At 37.3% G+C, this 14,267-nt stretch overlaps 1 protein-coding gene across 1 annotated transcript in view; it reads left to right on the forward strand.

Moving 5' to 3' along the window:
• Positions 1-14,267, forward strand: part of PALMD (palmdelphin) — a 52,500-nt gene that overhangs the window by 15,182 nt on the left and 23,051 nt on the right. The window contains exons 2-3 of the mRNA XM_024751251.1: positions 6,879-6,959; positions 12,037-12,161. Coding sequence (XP_024607019.1) covers positions 6,879-6,959; positions 12,037-12,161 — 206 coding nt within the window. The remainder of the gene's footprint in view (positions 1-6,878; positions 6,960-12,036; positions 12,162-14,267) is intronic.

The raw sequence follows: 14,267 nt of genomic DNA on the forward strand, positions 1-14,267 counted from the left end.
TGACCTTCTCCTCTATTCTTTTTTTTTTCTTTATTCTGTTCCGCAGCAGTGAATTCCACCATTATGTAACTTCCAGGTCACTTATCCGTTCTTCTGTCTCAGTTATTCTGCTATTGATTCTTTCTAGTGTAGTTTTCATTTCAGTTAATTGTATTGTTCATCTCTGTTTGTTTTTTCCTTAATTCTTCTAGGTCTTTGTTAAACATTTCTTGCATCTTCTCGATCTTTGCCTCCATTCTTTTTCTGAGGTCCTGGATCATCTTCACTATCATTATTCTGAATTCTTTTTCTGGAAGGTTGCCTATCTTCACTTCATTTAGTTGTTTTTCTGGGGTTTTTGTCTTGTTCCTTCATCTGGTACATAGCCCTCTGCCCTTTCTTTTTGTCTATCTTTCTGTGAATGTGGTTTTTGTTCCACAGGCTGCAGGATTGTAGTTCTTCTTGCTTCTGCTGTCTGCCCTCTGGTAGGGGCTTAGTTTTATTTTTCTGTCCCTTATAGGGCATTGGTTTTTTAAAAAACACATTAAGACAATCACTTTCAAATAAATATTCCTCTCTCTTCACATTTACACAAATTTCCAAAAGAAAAATAATAAGAAATTTTGTCAAAAGTCATACTAAAACCAAGATATACTGAATTCCCATGATCTAGGTTCCTGTGCTCCTCAGTTTCTTTACCTGCATATGGGGGATAAACATGGTCCATACTTCCTAGAGACTTGGGGAAAATTAAATAAATTGATACATTTAAGTGCTCTAAATAGTTCCTGACACATAAAAATCTCTCAATAAATGTTAGCTATTGTTACAACCATCATAGTCATCAGCAGCAGCAGATCTTAAAAAATTAAGCAAAAGAAAGAGTCTTAAATGCTTTGTTTTTAATAACTGAATGCTATCTCTTAGACATTCCTTGTCTAAATACAAGACTGTTTAACAATTCATTCTACAACTTTGCCAGGTATTAACCAATACATTCACCAGTCATTAAATATTCATAATTGACCTTTTTCTCTCTTCAAAAAACTGGGTCATTTGCCACTTTCAGCCTTCTGGTGCCTCTTCACTTCACCCAAGATTCCAAGACTACTTGATAATATTTTCCTGTCATGTCTATAAATTTTTCTGCTCCCTGAAATGAAACCCATTGGAGTCTGAGCAGTTCTGTCTTTAGTGCTTTATATCCTCTTGGGCTTTGATTTCCCTTTAAGCATATTTGTTCTACCCTTTCCAGGATCAAGATTATTCTCCTCAGTCAAAAAGAATGGAAGTAAAATAGGAGTGAAGTAGTTCTAGTTTATCTCTGACATGTTGATATTACACTCTGTATCTCAGCAGTAGTCCTTTTGCTCTCAACATAACTTAAATATTGAATATATATACTTGTACACACATGCTTTTTGTGTCCTCAGTGTTTTTCACATACTTCACATCTTGTCAGCCTGAATTTGTACCTTATTTACATATTTGTACATATTTGTACCTATTACAAATGGGTACCACCTGTTTATCTGTATTCTTGGTTTCACGAGCTTTGGGGAAGCTCCCAGTGATATTAAGCTATTTAGTTTGGTTTTGTTTAGTTCTCTTTTCTTTTTACTTGAGATCATTTTTTAATTGGGTTCAATATTTCCATTGGTAAATTGCCCATACTTCATGATCTATCTTCTTTCTTAAAATGCTTGCCTCTTTTTCAAGAAATTTTTTAAATAATTTTTCAAGAATTTTTTTCAAGAATTTAAAAAATCTACTTTCATTGAAATGTAGTAAACCTCTAACTATGCTCAGGATTCAATTCTAGGAGCATTGTGTTAGCACATCCCTTTCCTTCAAGGTTATCATTATATACATTTCACCAGGAAGTTTTGCATTGTTGGTAGTATTTAAATCCAAATAGTAGCTTCTATTATTGTTCTTTTGAGACCTTAAACAGTGAAAATATCAGCAAAGGTAGTCAAGAAGTTACAAGATACTTCTATTAGAATGAATCTGAAACCATTTGCCTAATTGAATTCACAAAGTTCTATTATCAATAATGTCTAATTAATCCCAAAATAAATTTCCATATGGGTTCCCTTCCTCCAATACCTCTTAAATGTAGGTGTTTCACGAAGGCTCTGTCTTTAGCTCTCCTTTACATAAATATGTCTCTTGTCATGCTCTGATGTAGTCTCCTGGCCTCAGCTACCCCTTCCAAAACTCTGGCATCTTTATCTCTAGCTCTGACTTCCCTTCCAATCTAGCTCCATCCAACATTTCAACTACCTGCCAGATTACTCCACCAGGTTGTTCCAAAGACACCTCAACCTTGGTGTGAATCACCATCTTCCCTCCCAAACTCTCTTTCTTCTCCTGAATTTCCTGTTTCTATTAGTGATTCTGTTCTCCTCTCAGTTTACCTGGATATAAAATCCTTATACCCCATTTGACCCCTTCCTCTCCTGCATCCATATGTCATCAGTTACCAAGTCCTGCTAATTTTAACTCCTTTGTATCTCTGACATCCACACCCTCTGTTACCTCTTGTTCAAGCTCTCTTGATCTTATGTATGAGTTGTAGCCTAACTGATTATCCCTTTCAAGTTGTCCTCCTTAAGTATCTATAAATCAGGCTATTTTAAACTTCTTAAAACATGGTTTTAATTCTATTATTCCTCTCCCTCTGAAAACCTTTCATTGTTCCCTACCTCAATATGTAAATAAATTCTAAACTCCTTTCCCTGCTTTTTAGTATTCTCTATTAAGGATTTATCCTCATCTCATTTTCTTATTTCATTTCCCTCTACTCTCTGTATGACAACTTGGATTCCAGACTTGCTATTCCAAATAATGTCTCAATTTTCTACAACAGGCCTTTGCTCACAATGAGCTCTAGAGGTGAATGCCCTCCCTCCCCACCCCCAGCCCTCCAGCAACTACCCAACATACTCTATTTGGATGCTACTTGAAAGCCTCTCCTAACCAGATCATCTAGAAACAACCACTCCCTTTCGCCCCTCAACTCTCACAAGACCTCACTTGTGCCTTAGTAATGACATTTATCACTTATTTCTTAGACTATAGTTCCTTGCACAAATGATTTTCCTTCTTAAAGACAATGTAACCTCCTTGGTGAAAGTATCTACTTCTGAATAATTTTCAAACATAGCACAACTCTTAACATCACCTTAGCATAGCATTTATAGAGATGTCCCTAAGTGCTGAATAAATTAAAAATTATATAACTCAGGATCAATCCTGCCTTCTTGATAGATTCAAGCATTTTAGAATATTAGCTAATCATTAATCAATAATATCTCTAAAATACTCACACTCCTAAGTATTGTGCTTACTTTTATCAAGTATGTGATTGCAGTAATATCAATGAGTCATAGATGGTCACAATAGCTTTATAGTTGTACAATTTTACTAAATTAATTTTCAAAACAATTAAGAGCTAGGCTATTACAGAACTGGAATCTGTGGGTGTCAGCTGCTAAAATATTCCAAGTCAGACAGCTGAAAATCTAGGCAATTGTTCATTGAACAAAACGTCTTTACTAGTTGAACACTGAAGAAGTAAACAGGACTTCTCTGGTGGTGCAGTGGTCAAGAATCCACCTGCTAATGCAGGGGACACGGGCTCGAGCCCTGGTCGGGGAAGATCCCACAAGCTGTGGAGCAACTAAGCCCATGCGCCACAAGCACTGAGCCTGCACTCTGGAGCCCGTGAGCCACAACTACTGAAGCCTGCACGCCTAGAGCCTGTGCTTGGCAACAAGAGAAGCCACCACAATGAGAAGCCTGCGCACCGCAACGAAGAGTAGCTCCCGCTCGCTGCAATTAGAGAAAGCCCGCGCATAGCGACGAAGACCCAAGCAGTAAAAAATAAATAAATTTATTTTAAAAAAAAGAAGTAAACAGAAATATATGTTATTACGAAGTGAGAGAGTGGCATGGACATATATACACTACCAAATGTAAAATCAATAGCTAGTGGGAAGCAGCCACTTAGCACAGGGAGATCAGCTCGGTGCTTTGTGACCGCCTAGAGGGGTGGGATGGGGAGGGGGCGAGGGAGACGCAAGAGGGAGGAGATATGGGGATATACGTATATGTATAGCTGATTCACTTTGTTATAAAGCAGAAGCTAACACACCACTATAGAGCAATTATACTCCAATAAAGATGTTGAAAAAAAAGAAATATATGTTATTCATAATGGTTAACGGTAATAACTATCTGACGTGCTGGATTATGACAGGTGTATATAGAGATGCTCAAGCTTCTGGGGAAATTCTGGGAAGCAGATGGCATTTCAATAAAAATCCATTTATTCCATGATAATTGGGAAGGAAGTGGCTGGCTATGATAACTTTCAGTATACTAGCAATAGAACTACATGTAAAACTTATAATTTATTCTGCCATAATGAAACTAAATTGTTGCCATATATTTTTCAGTAATGCCTATAGATCTTTATGAAATTTGGCAAAAGGATAATAACTTGCTGCTGATGAATATCTTATGAGGAAAAGTACTCCTATCTTAAAATAGAGTCATGCCCATAACATTATAAAATTACCTTCTTAACTTCCTAGACTGATGTGAGACAGGCATCACATTACCTCTGAGTGACAAAACATTGGTATTCCTTAGCAACCCTTCGATAAGCATCGTGTTGCCAAAACACTTAGACGCCCTGCCTCTACCCACAGCTTTCATTACCTTATCACTAACCTCAGGATGAAACAAACAACCCAAACTGGTTACCGGCAGTGGTGGGGAAGCGTTGCTGGGTTCAGCAGTCACAGTCACACATACATAACGTGATCTTTTCTATGGGCCGTCCACGGAGAGAGATGGGCGGTTGCATACCAGCATGCAGGGAACTAAAAATGTGCTCCTTTCTAATGAGGGGCCCTCCTCCGGCGCTGGTTGTGCTGGCCTCCAGACCTCAGTACTTCCCGATAGACAGGGCAATGGGGAAGGTGTGAGAAGCTGGACTAATTTCCCACTCAGGGAAATGGTATAGTGAATTGGCTAAGAGGCTGAACTCAGATTGCCTGACTTCAAATCCTGGCTCTGCCACTTACTAGTTGTGAGAACCTGGACTGGTTAGTTAATCTCCAGAAACTTCCATTTCCTCTTCTATAAAATGAAAATACTACAATATCTCTTTGTTATCATGACTATTAAGTGTAATATTATTATATCTCTGTTATTATGACTATTAAGTTAAATAGTGCCTGAAAAATACTTACCAAAATGTTTGGCACAATAAGTTTAAAATATTACCAACATTTGCTCGGTAACAGTTTTGAGATATAATGGAGAACTGACTCACAGAGGTCTTCATAGTTTTTATTCCTAATGACCAGATTTCATCCAAACAAACAAGTGAATCTGAATATCGATGCGTGTTGCCTAGCTCTTTTTTTTTCCAAAAGAGCTGTTTATGAAAGTTAAAAAACAATACAGGCAAGGTCATATACACTTCTTACACACAAAGAGAAACATGACATAAATTTAGACAGCAATGTATTTTCAAATGAATGCTGTTACATTCAACAAATATACCTGAACTTATGCATCAACAAGGAGATTTACCTTCAAAAGAGTCACATCAGGAAGCCATGCACTTGTTTCAATAATGCTGCCAAATATCTTTGGAACTCTTCCTTCTAAATTACCTCCTGAGCCTGCTTCAAATTCTTTTAGATGTCTTCATTGGAAACAAATGTTTACCTTTGGGAGTTTTCAATTTTGAAAGCAGATTTTAAAACAACTCATAAATAAGATGGAGGATAATGTCACCTCTGGTCAAAAAATAAGGAAATAAGGGCCTTTTTGCATGGCTTGTAAAACATCTCAAACAACTCCAGACAGGGAATCTCTAAAACATTTCAGACCAATGGAACCATTATCAGAATTAGTGTGTTGCTTTCTGTGTAATTAACAGATTACATGTTTATTTACTTAATTGTATTAAACAAATACTTGTAGAGCACTATGTGTCAAGCACTGTTCTAGGAGCCTTTGCATATATTAGCTAATTTAATGCTCATGAGGTAGATGCCTTTATTACTTCCATTTTACAGATGAGGTAATGAGGCACAAAGTTAAGGGTTTTGTCCCAGGACACACAGCTAGTTAATGGCAGAGCCAGAAATTGAAACCAGGCTTTCTATATAGTATAGAGGCTATATTTTCTAAAAAGTACAACTTCTGTGTATAGATAGTTATTCTATCTGGGATTTTAAGGTATTGCAATTTAAACTTGGTGAAAGATACTATACCTCTCCATGAATTTTTTTAACCTCTGCTAGAAGCCCTCTTAGTGTTAACATGCATTATCTGATCCTTCTTTTTTCTCTCTCTCTCTGCCCATAGCAAGGTTTACAGGAGGAAACAGTCTCACTTTCTAGTTTCCTCATGTTCTATCGCTCTGTAGGCTATCCTGTTTTCCCACATAAGCAGATCTTTTACCCAGCAGTTTCTTCAGCCTTATGCCAGGAACAGTCTCTCTCCTCACAATGTTTCCTCATGCCTATTTCAAAACTCCCTCCTTAAAATTCACATTTTCCATTGCATCTCTAAGGAGCTCAATCTTGTTAGACTTAATGGGGAAGATAGAAAAGATGAGGGGGGAAGGAAAGACATTAAAATATTTTTAAATTCTCTTTGAAAAAGCACCTTATATCATTTTCCATCAGTAAAATGCTTTGAATGTCTCACTTTGCTCTCCTTTGCCTTGAAATAGGAGTTTCCAAAGCAGCTTCATACCAATGCCAAGAGCATACCACTGGCCAGCCATTTGATAATGACAACATCCCCAAGGAAACATACTTAAGCAAATTGAAAAAAAATAGATTATGCTGGAACACTTTTTATTTCAGGATAAAAGAAAAATACAGGAAGAAATCTCACAGAAGCGTTTGAAAATAGAGGAAGAAAAACTAAAGCACCAGCATTTGAAGGTAACTTATGACTTTAATTTCATTTCAATGATTTTGCATTCAAATATTCTAATTGCACTCAAATTTCAGTAGTAAAGATGCTTTAGGAAGGAAAAAAATTCCAACAGTTATACTAACACCCTAATAACCATAAGGGAAGCCAATAAGCTAGTAATATTTGCATATGAGACTAATACCTCCTGGCAAACGTGGAAAATTGAAAACATGGTTTTATTACTTTTACCCTTTATTACTGAATTTCCTCACTTTCTTGGGTAACCTTGAGAATTCAGTCTTGATAGTTTGGCCCTGAATACAGTCTTGCTTAACATCCCTTGGGAGTGGATCCAGCTGGGAAGTCCGTTTTGAAATCAATGAAAAGCCAGCCCTTACCCAGGGCATGCAAAGCAGACAGTGTCTGGCCTGCTCAAGGATGCTCGTATTTAAAAGCTCAGTGCAATGAATTCAATGTTGTTTGAGTGTGGTTCAAGGTTCTGTTTTATTTTGTTTTGACAGAACATGAGATCATAACCAAAAATAAACCTCCATTTTTAAAATCAGACTTTACATCTTTCATGGGTGTGGTCATTTTGTAATTTAAGCACACTGAGTCTCACATTATGTAGCTTAGTCATAGGGTGCAACCAAATGACAAACAGGAGCTCCTTGTGAACAGGCCCAAGCAGGAAACTACTTACCTGGCAGGGCTTCTATCCATAGATATAATAAATCCCTCAGTGAAACAATGCCGCACACTCGTGGGGTCTACAATCTTTTGGTAAACTTGCCGAATTCAGCTAAGTCCATCTTTCTGACGGATCAAGTAACCACCTCTTGAGAGAAAAAAGACACAGGTTAGGATTCCAATTAGCCTCAGTTCTCTGGATTCTGTTTGCTTCTTTGCTCCTATACAAATTGACATTTCCAATGTTTGATGAATAATTTCAATATGTAGTCAGCCTACTATCCTTACAGTTTGTCACATTGAATTTACATGAGTAGGAGACCTAGCCAAGAAATGCCATGTGTACTCCCAGAAAAATCAATGAAATAACAAATTTTACCAAGTCATTTTAATACAAGTCAAATGAAGTCAAAAGCAAGTCTACAACAATTTTTGAGATAGGCAATTTCTAACTCCAAAATCTCTCTCTCTCTCTCTCTCTCTTTCACACACAAACATACACACACACACACACAATTTGGATCTCACAGTGAACTAATTGCTGCTTCTGAGTAATTGCTATCCTTGCAGAATGAGTAGCCAAACAACATTAGAGTCCACAGTAGAAAAAATGTTTTATATATCCTCTCTGTTCATTCTAGGAAGTAAGTTTCACACAGGAAAATTCTAACACACTGAGAGGTCCATTTCTGAAGTGACACCTCATTTCAATACTTAACAAAAACAGTCCGAAAAGTAATATATACTGTTCCCTATAGGTTTGCTTTCTGGATCCCAGAAGACCTCTTCTAATCCAATCCAGTCAAAGCATGTATCATGCTTTGGACTGCAGTACACAGTTGTGCAGAATGGTATACTGCGTAAAGTTACCTGAGACAGGGGGGTGCTGAAATCCTGCCCATACTCCCTTGGAACAGTGCACTCTGGCACAGGGCTGCTTCTGTCTGGAGGACAAAGTTTCTTTCTCTCTGCACAAAAGTGCTGTCCACCTTCCCAAGCTGTGCACTGACCTGAAGGAGTAGGAGTGGGGAACTGTACCTTTTCCTAATTTGCATATTAATGCCTTAGAGACTAGCGGTGGCCTTGAGAGTTGTAGCCCTTCTGCTTGCAACCTACTGAGAAATTCAAGGTTAAGTAAATAATTAGTACAAGTTAAAGGATGATTTTTTTTAATTTAAGCATAAGTGTAAGCATTAGTAATTCTTTAATCTGAGGTGGCCAAAAAAAGTTCTGTTAAAGGTGTGGGATTTAACCTGAGTCTTAACCGATAAGTAGAAAACCCTCAGTCAATAAACATTTATTAAGCACCTATTATGTGCAAGGTACTAAGCTGGACATGAAGAATATAAAATAAGTTTGATCTGTGCCCTTAAATGGTAACTGACACATAAACTTATAATGACATTTATACTGTGATGAACACTATATTCAAGGCATCAACTGCAAAGGGAACATAGAGGAGAGAATGGCTGTTTCAGTAAGTACGTTCTTCCAAGTTCTGCAGAAAATGGTTGGCTATTCCAACAGCAACTAGGCACAATTCCAAAATAGGGTTCAAAACTGTGCAGGAGTGTTCTAAAAATTGATTCCAAAATATCTTCACCAAGTCAAAAAAGCTCTGTTGGCTTCTGCAATTACCAGCCTTTCTTTTTATTTTCTTCTTCATCCATTTGTCTCCATTCCAGTGACTGTCCTCACCACTTTCCCGATTGCAAATTATTTCATTACATGTCAATGGCTCACTTTGAACAACACAAACGTAAATATTTACAAAGTGCTCCCTCTGTGTGAGCAGTATACACACTTCAAAATAGTTGTGGCAACTCACTCTAATATCCTTTAGCTCTGGAACCTGACATTCATACCAATGACATCCTGGAAAGGGAGTTTCCACGGCCATTAACAGCATTCTCACATTCAAACATTCTGAGACTTGTCCACTCTTGATCTTTTTGCCTAGTACTCAACCTAGAAAACTTTTCTGGAAGTCCATTTAAATCATGGTATGAAAAACTAATTTATTCTTAACGTCTCCTGTAACTGCTGTGCAGAATACAGAAGTGTTTCAAGAAAACCTTTCCCTAAAAGACTGCCAAAAGATCTACTACCTGCGTATCACTTATATTTTTATTTAGTTACTATGGCTTTTGATTCTGAATGTCATTGCTGTGAAATAGATTTTATTCTATTCCTCAATGTCATAGACTAAAGCATAAGTCTAAACTGTGACATAAAAGCAAAATAACTGTCTTGTGGTTACCACAATATGTGATTATACCATATCATTCTGATTGTACATCTAAATTATATATTTTATATTTAGAGGCAAAAAGTTCTCTGCCAGAGTTAAATGACAATTCCTGAACTATGAACAAAGTTTATAAGGCTAAAATCAAAATTATTCTTAGTCCTAACCAGACTAAGAACCAAGAATGAAGCCCCAAGATAACATAATTATGTCACAGGAGCCATTCTCCACCCTCTACAACACAGCATCATAAGACCATCCCATTTGAGTGTTTCTTCCAGTGATATGGATGTAATTGACTGAAACTATCCTTGCAGGTGGTTTGTAAGAACTGTAATTTACTTTGATGGATGTCATCTATATTCTTTACTGTGCATTAGCTATCATCATATTCCATCAAATAAAAATAAACTAAAATCAAGGTAAATTCTTAAATGCTGATATATTGAGATTTTCTTGGCATATTATCAGGAAATAAATCTTGACCTTTATTAATAATATTTACTGTGTCTGTGGGCACACATTTTTACAAACAACTGAACAGCTATAATTAAGGGAAAAGATAACATTGTGGGAAGGAATCTGGCTACAAACTGGAATAATACAAACTGCTTTTATGGGCTGTGTTGTTCACATGAAATTTCTTGAAACTCTGAAAAAAACCAACACAAATATGATGACCTGGGTTGAGATAATTACTGACTTAATCTAGTGGTTTTCAAACTGTGTCCTGTGCATCTGTAGGCTTCCAGGCCCCCTCATTCCTTCAACTAGAGCAGGCCACATTTCATCTATTCTACAAGTTACAATTCCAAACAACATTTATTTGTAATCAGTGTAATATTTTTAATGATTTGAAAAAAAAATGCCTTAGTTAAAATAAACTTCCTTTGGTAATTATCTAGCCCAATCAACCTTATTTAAATTTATTTTACATTCAGAGGTATTTACATTCCAGTTGTATTAATTCTGTTTTAAAAAACAAGCATGTTTTTTAAAAAAGACAAATATTCCTCTTACTTGCTTTCATTCTAATCATGGTGTTAGAGAGAGAAGTGTCAAAAAAATAAGGAAAATTCCCATTCTTCTCTTCTCACCATTTTAGAAACAGTAAATTCCCAGGGAATAGTTATTGAACAAATAATTTACAAAGGTAGATAGATATATAGTGACAGTACTTTTCTTCAGGAAGAAAAGAAGAAACTCAAACACTTTGAATATAATATCTAACAGTTTTCCCTTGAGACACAGACAGGATGCTAGCTAAAGACCCCTGAAGTTTACAGGTCTTCTTCATTTGCTTTGTCTTCTTAGGCTCAAGTCCAGGAATGTAATTATTTCATGCAAATTCGAGGGCATTTTTTTTCTGCCTGATGAAACATAAATCTTTTGTGTTTTATTAAAGTTGATAAAAATTCAACTCACAAATATTTAGACAGATCGGTGAATTTTATGTATCATATGACTGGGACAGGTAGGGAGCTGAACGTAAAGGATATCTAGAACCAAGGAGGCTCTCAGAAGAAAGAAGGGGTACTGGGTAGGCAAAACAATAAATGTCAACCACAGAGCCTAAGACTGTCATTGAATTAGTTTAAGATACAATAGCAATCTCTTGTTTTGCCCACCATTCCAATTAATCCCACAAAAGATTTTATTTTTTTTTTGGAGGGGTCACTATGTACTGTCACTGGGATGAATAGCAAATGCCTTCAAGGAGCTTGTTACTCTGACACAGATATACACCCATCAACCCAACAAATCATAGTAAGGCATCATCACGATGAGGTCCCTACATGACTGTTAAAAATACAGTAAATATACAGTATAGGTAAACATACACTGCTGTGTGATTCTGAAGAAGGAGAGTTGCCTGGGGGTGGGGTGGGGGAAGATGCAGAGGTAGGACAGAGATCTTCATAGAGAAGGAGGACCTGAACTAGACCTTAGGATATACATAGGATTCAGATACATAAACCCTGGCTTTAGAAGGGGGTCAAGAAGGGTGCGAAGTAGGAAACTATCAGATTTATTCAGGCAAGACAGTGAGAGAAAACAATTTCTCTTTAATATTTCCACCATTGAAATTAATAAGATTTGAAAGCATTCAGATTTTGGAATTTTCGATTGATATAAGAACATATATTTATGTTTCCTGATATCAGAAAAAGGCCTTGAGGGAGAAATGGCTTCTAGATGGAATCAGCAGTGGAAAAGAACAGGAAGAGATGAAGAAACAAAATCAACAAGACCAACACCAGATCCAGGTTCTAGAACAAAGTATCCTCAGGTATGGCCCTCTCTGAGATACTCCACAACTACCTTTATTTTGACTTTGTCCCATGTTGAATGTATAAAGGCCATTCTCCTTTTTAGGGGCACAATCAGATCTTCCATTTGGATTTCTAAGACTAAGAAAACACACCAGAAAGCAACAAGAGAAATTTTGCTGTAAAGGTCCCCAAAACATAGCAACACGAGACTCATTTTTAAAATACACATGGGTGGGGCTTCCCTGGTGGCGCAGTGGTTGAGAGTCCGCCTGCCAATGCAGGGGACACGGGTTCGTGCCCCGGTCCGGGAAGATCCCACATGCCGCGGAGCGGCTAGGCCCGTGAGCCATGGCCGCTGAGCCTGCGCGTCCGGAGACTGTGCTCCGCAACGGGAGAGGCCACAACAGTGAGAGGCCCGCGTATCGCAAAAAAAATAAAATAAAAAATAAAATACGTATGGGTGACTTACCCATAGCTCTCTGAGCCCATTTCCTCATCTACAAAATGGTAGTAACAATATCTATCTTTCAGAGTTGTTGAACAGGTTAATAAATGCATGTACTAAACTACCAGCACCTACCTGGCATTTGGCAAGAGAGCAAAAGCAGTTCTTCACTGCCTCAACCCTCTCTCTCATCTTAGGACAGGTGACAGTTATAAGAGTGTGTGCATACTCTCCCCCCATCACACCTCTTCCCAGGCCCTCCTTAGCCTCAGCCATGATATTTTGGAAGAGAAGACACTGTAGGACTACTTCACTAACATTTTCTCTCTTCTACTTCTCTGACTGGTCACAGGGGTTGATTTCACTTCTCAGTGTCCTTTCCTGACCATCAAACACAATTAGTACAGACTCAGCAACTTCGGATATAGCAAGTAAAGTTTTTTAATTGCCTTGGCTTAAAATGAGGTGCTGGACCTGAAAAAAATTGGAAAGCTCAAATATAAGATAGGATTATTAATATTATCACAAAGTATAGATAGCACAGAAGAAAAAGGTGTGAGAAATGTCAGAATCATTTTCTAGCCCACACACGGAAAAAAGATGGAATTTTTTATGGTATAATAATGACAATAATTTAAAGCCTACACATCTTTGAAACATAGGTAACTTTCAAAGCCTCACTCACTGCAAATGTATTATCTTTTGTGAGGACCATAGGAAAGACCGGGAAGATAAAAATATCCAATAGCTGTGCTATGACCACATTTTGTCCATACTCACCACACTATGTAAACAGATTGCATTAGGCCTTAAACTGACAACGTGAAAAAAAAAAACAACTTTCTTTTTGCAACTGATTTTTATTCTACTAGCTTAATTTCATAACTTGTATATTTAATAGCTAAAATCATTGACTGCTCATTCTTATTTAGATGTTTTTAAATTAACCATTCTTTTAAAGTTATATTTTATAACTGAAATGTTTATGTTTATAAACTCCTCAGTTGTTTGTTCAAAGATATGAACTGCTGCTGAATGGAAGATAGTAAATACTTTTAAAATAACTCAATAAATCAACTCTACAGTTTGGAAAACTTGATTATTCGTAAGGCATCCCTTAGCAAAAGCTTCCTAACAAAGTCTGGTTTAGCTGAAGATTGCTTTCCTCACCCTTCCACACACAATCCTTATCTCTCAAGGAGCTCTGAATTTAATTCCTGTAAACCCTTGCCCTGCACAGACACCTCCTTTCTTCCCCCTCAGAGCCCCTTCTTTGGAGTCTTTCCACATACTGAACACCTACAACTTTCTCTGCATCTGATGATAAATGAAGTAGCTACATATACTCAAAGTCCATTAACGAGTTTGGGCTGCTTTCTGAGTAATCCAAGAGAATTTACTAGGACTATACTGATTGCTTTCAGGCCTTGCCTGAATGCTCTGAGAATCACATAAGCTTCTAGGAGTTTTGGTAGTGGCTTGCCTAATAGTTAGGGCCCCTATGTGACGAAAGAGAGATGAAAAGAGGGAGGGAGGGAGGGAGGAAGGAAGGGACAAAGGGAGGAAGAAAGAAGAACAAAAACAAGGAAGAGGAGGAAACCTATTTGCTGAGCCATATTATGTACCAGGCACTTTGCATATATCATCCCACTGAATCTCCATAACCCTATAAGGCAGG

The sequence above is a fragment of the Neophocaena asiaeorientalis genome, unplaced genomic scaffold (genome assembly GCF_003031525.2).
Source record: "Neophocaena asiaeorientalis asiaeorientalis breed wild unplaced genomic scaffold, Neophocaena_asiaeorientalis_V1.1 scaffold147, whole genome shotgun sequence".
Classification (NCBI taxonomy): Eukaryota; Metazoa; Chordata; class Mammalia; order Artiodactyla; family Phocoenidae; genus Neophocaena; species Neophocaena asiaeorientalis.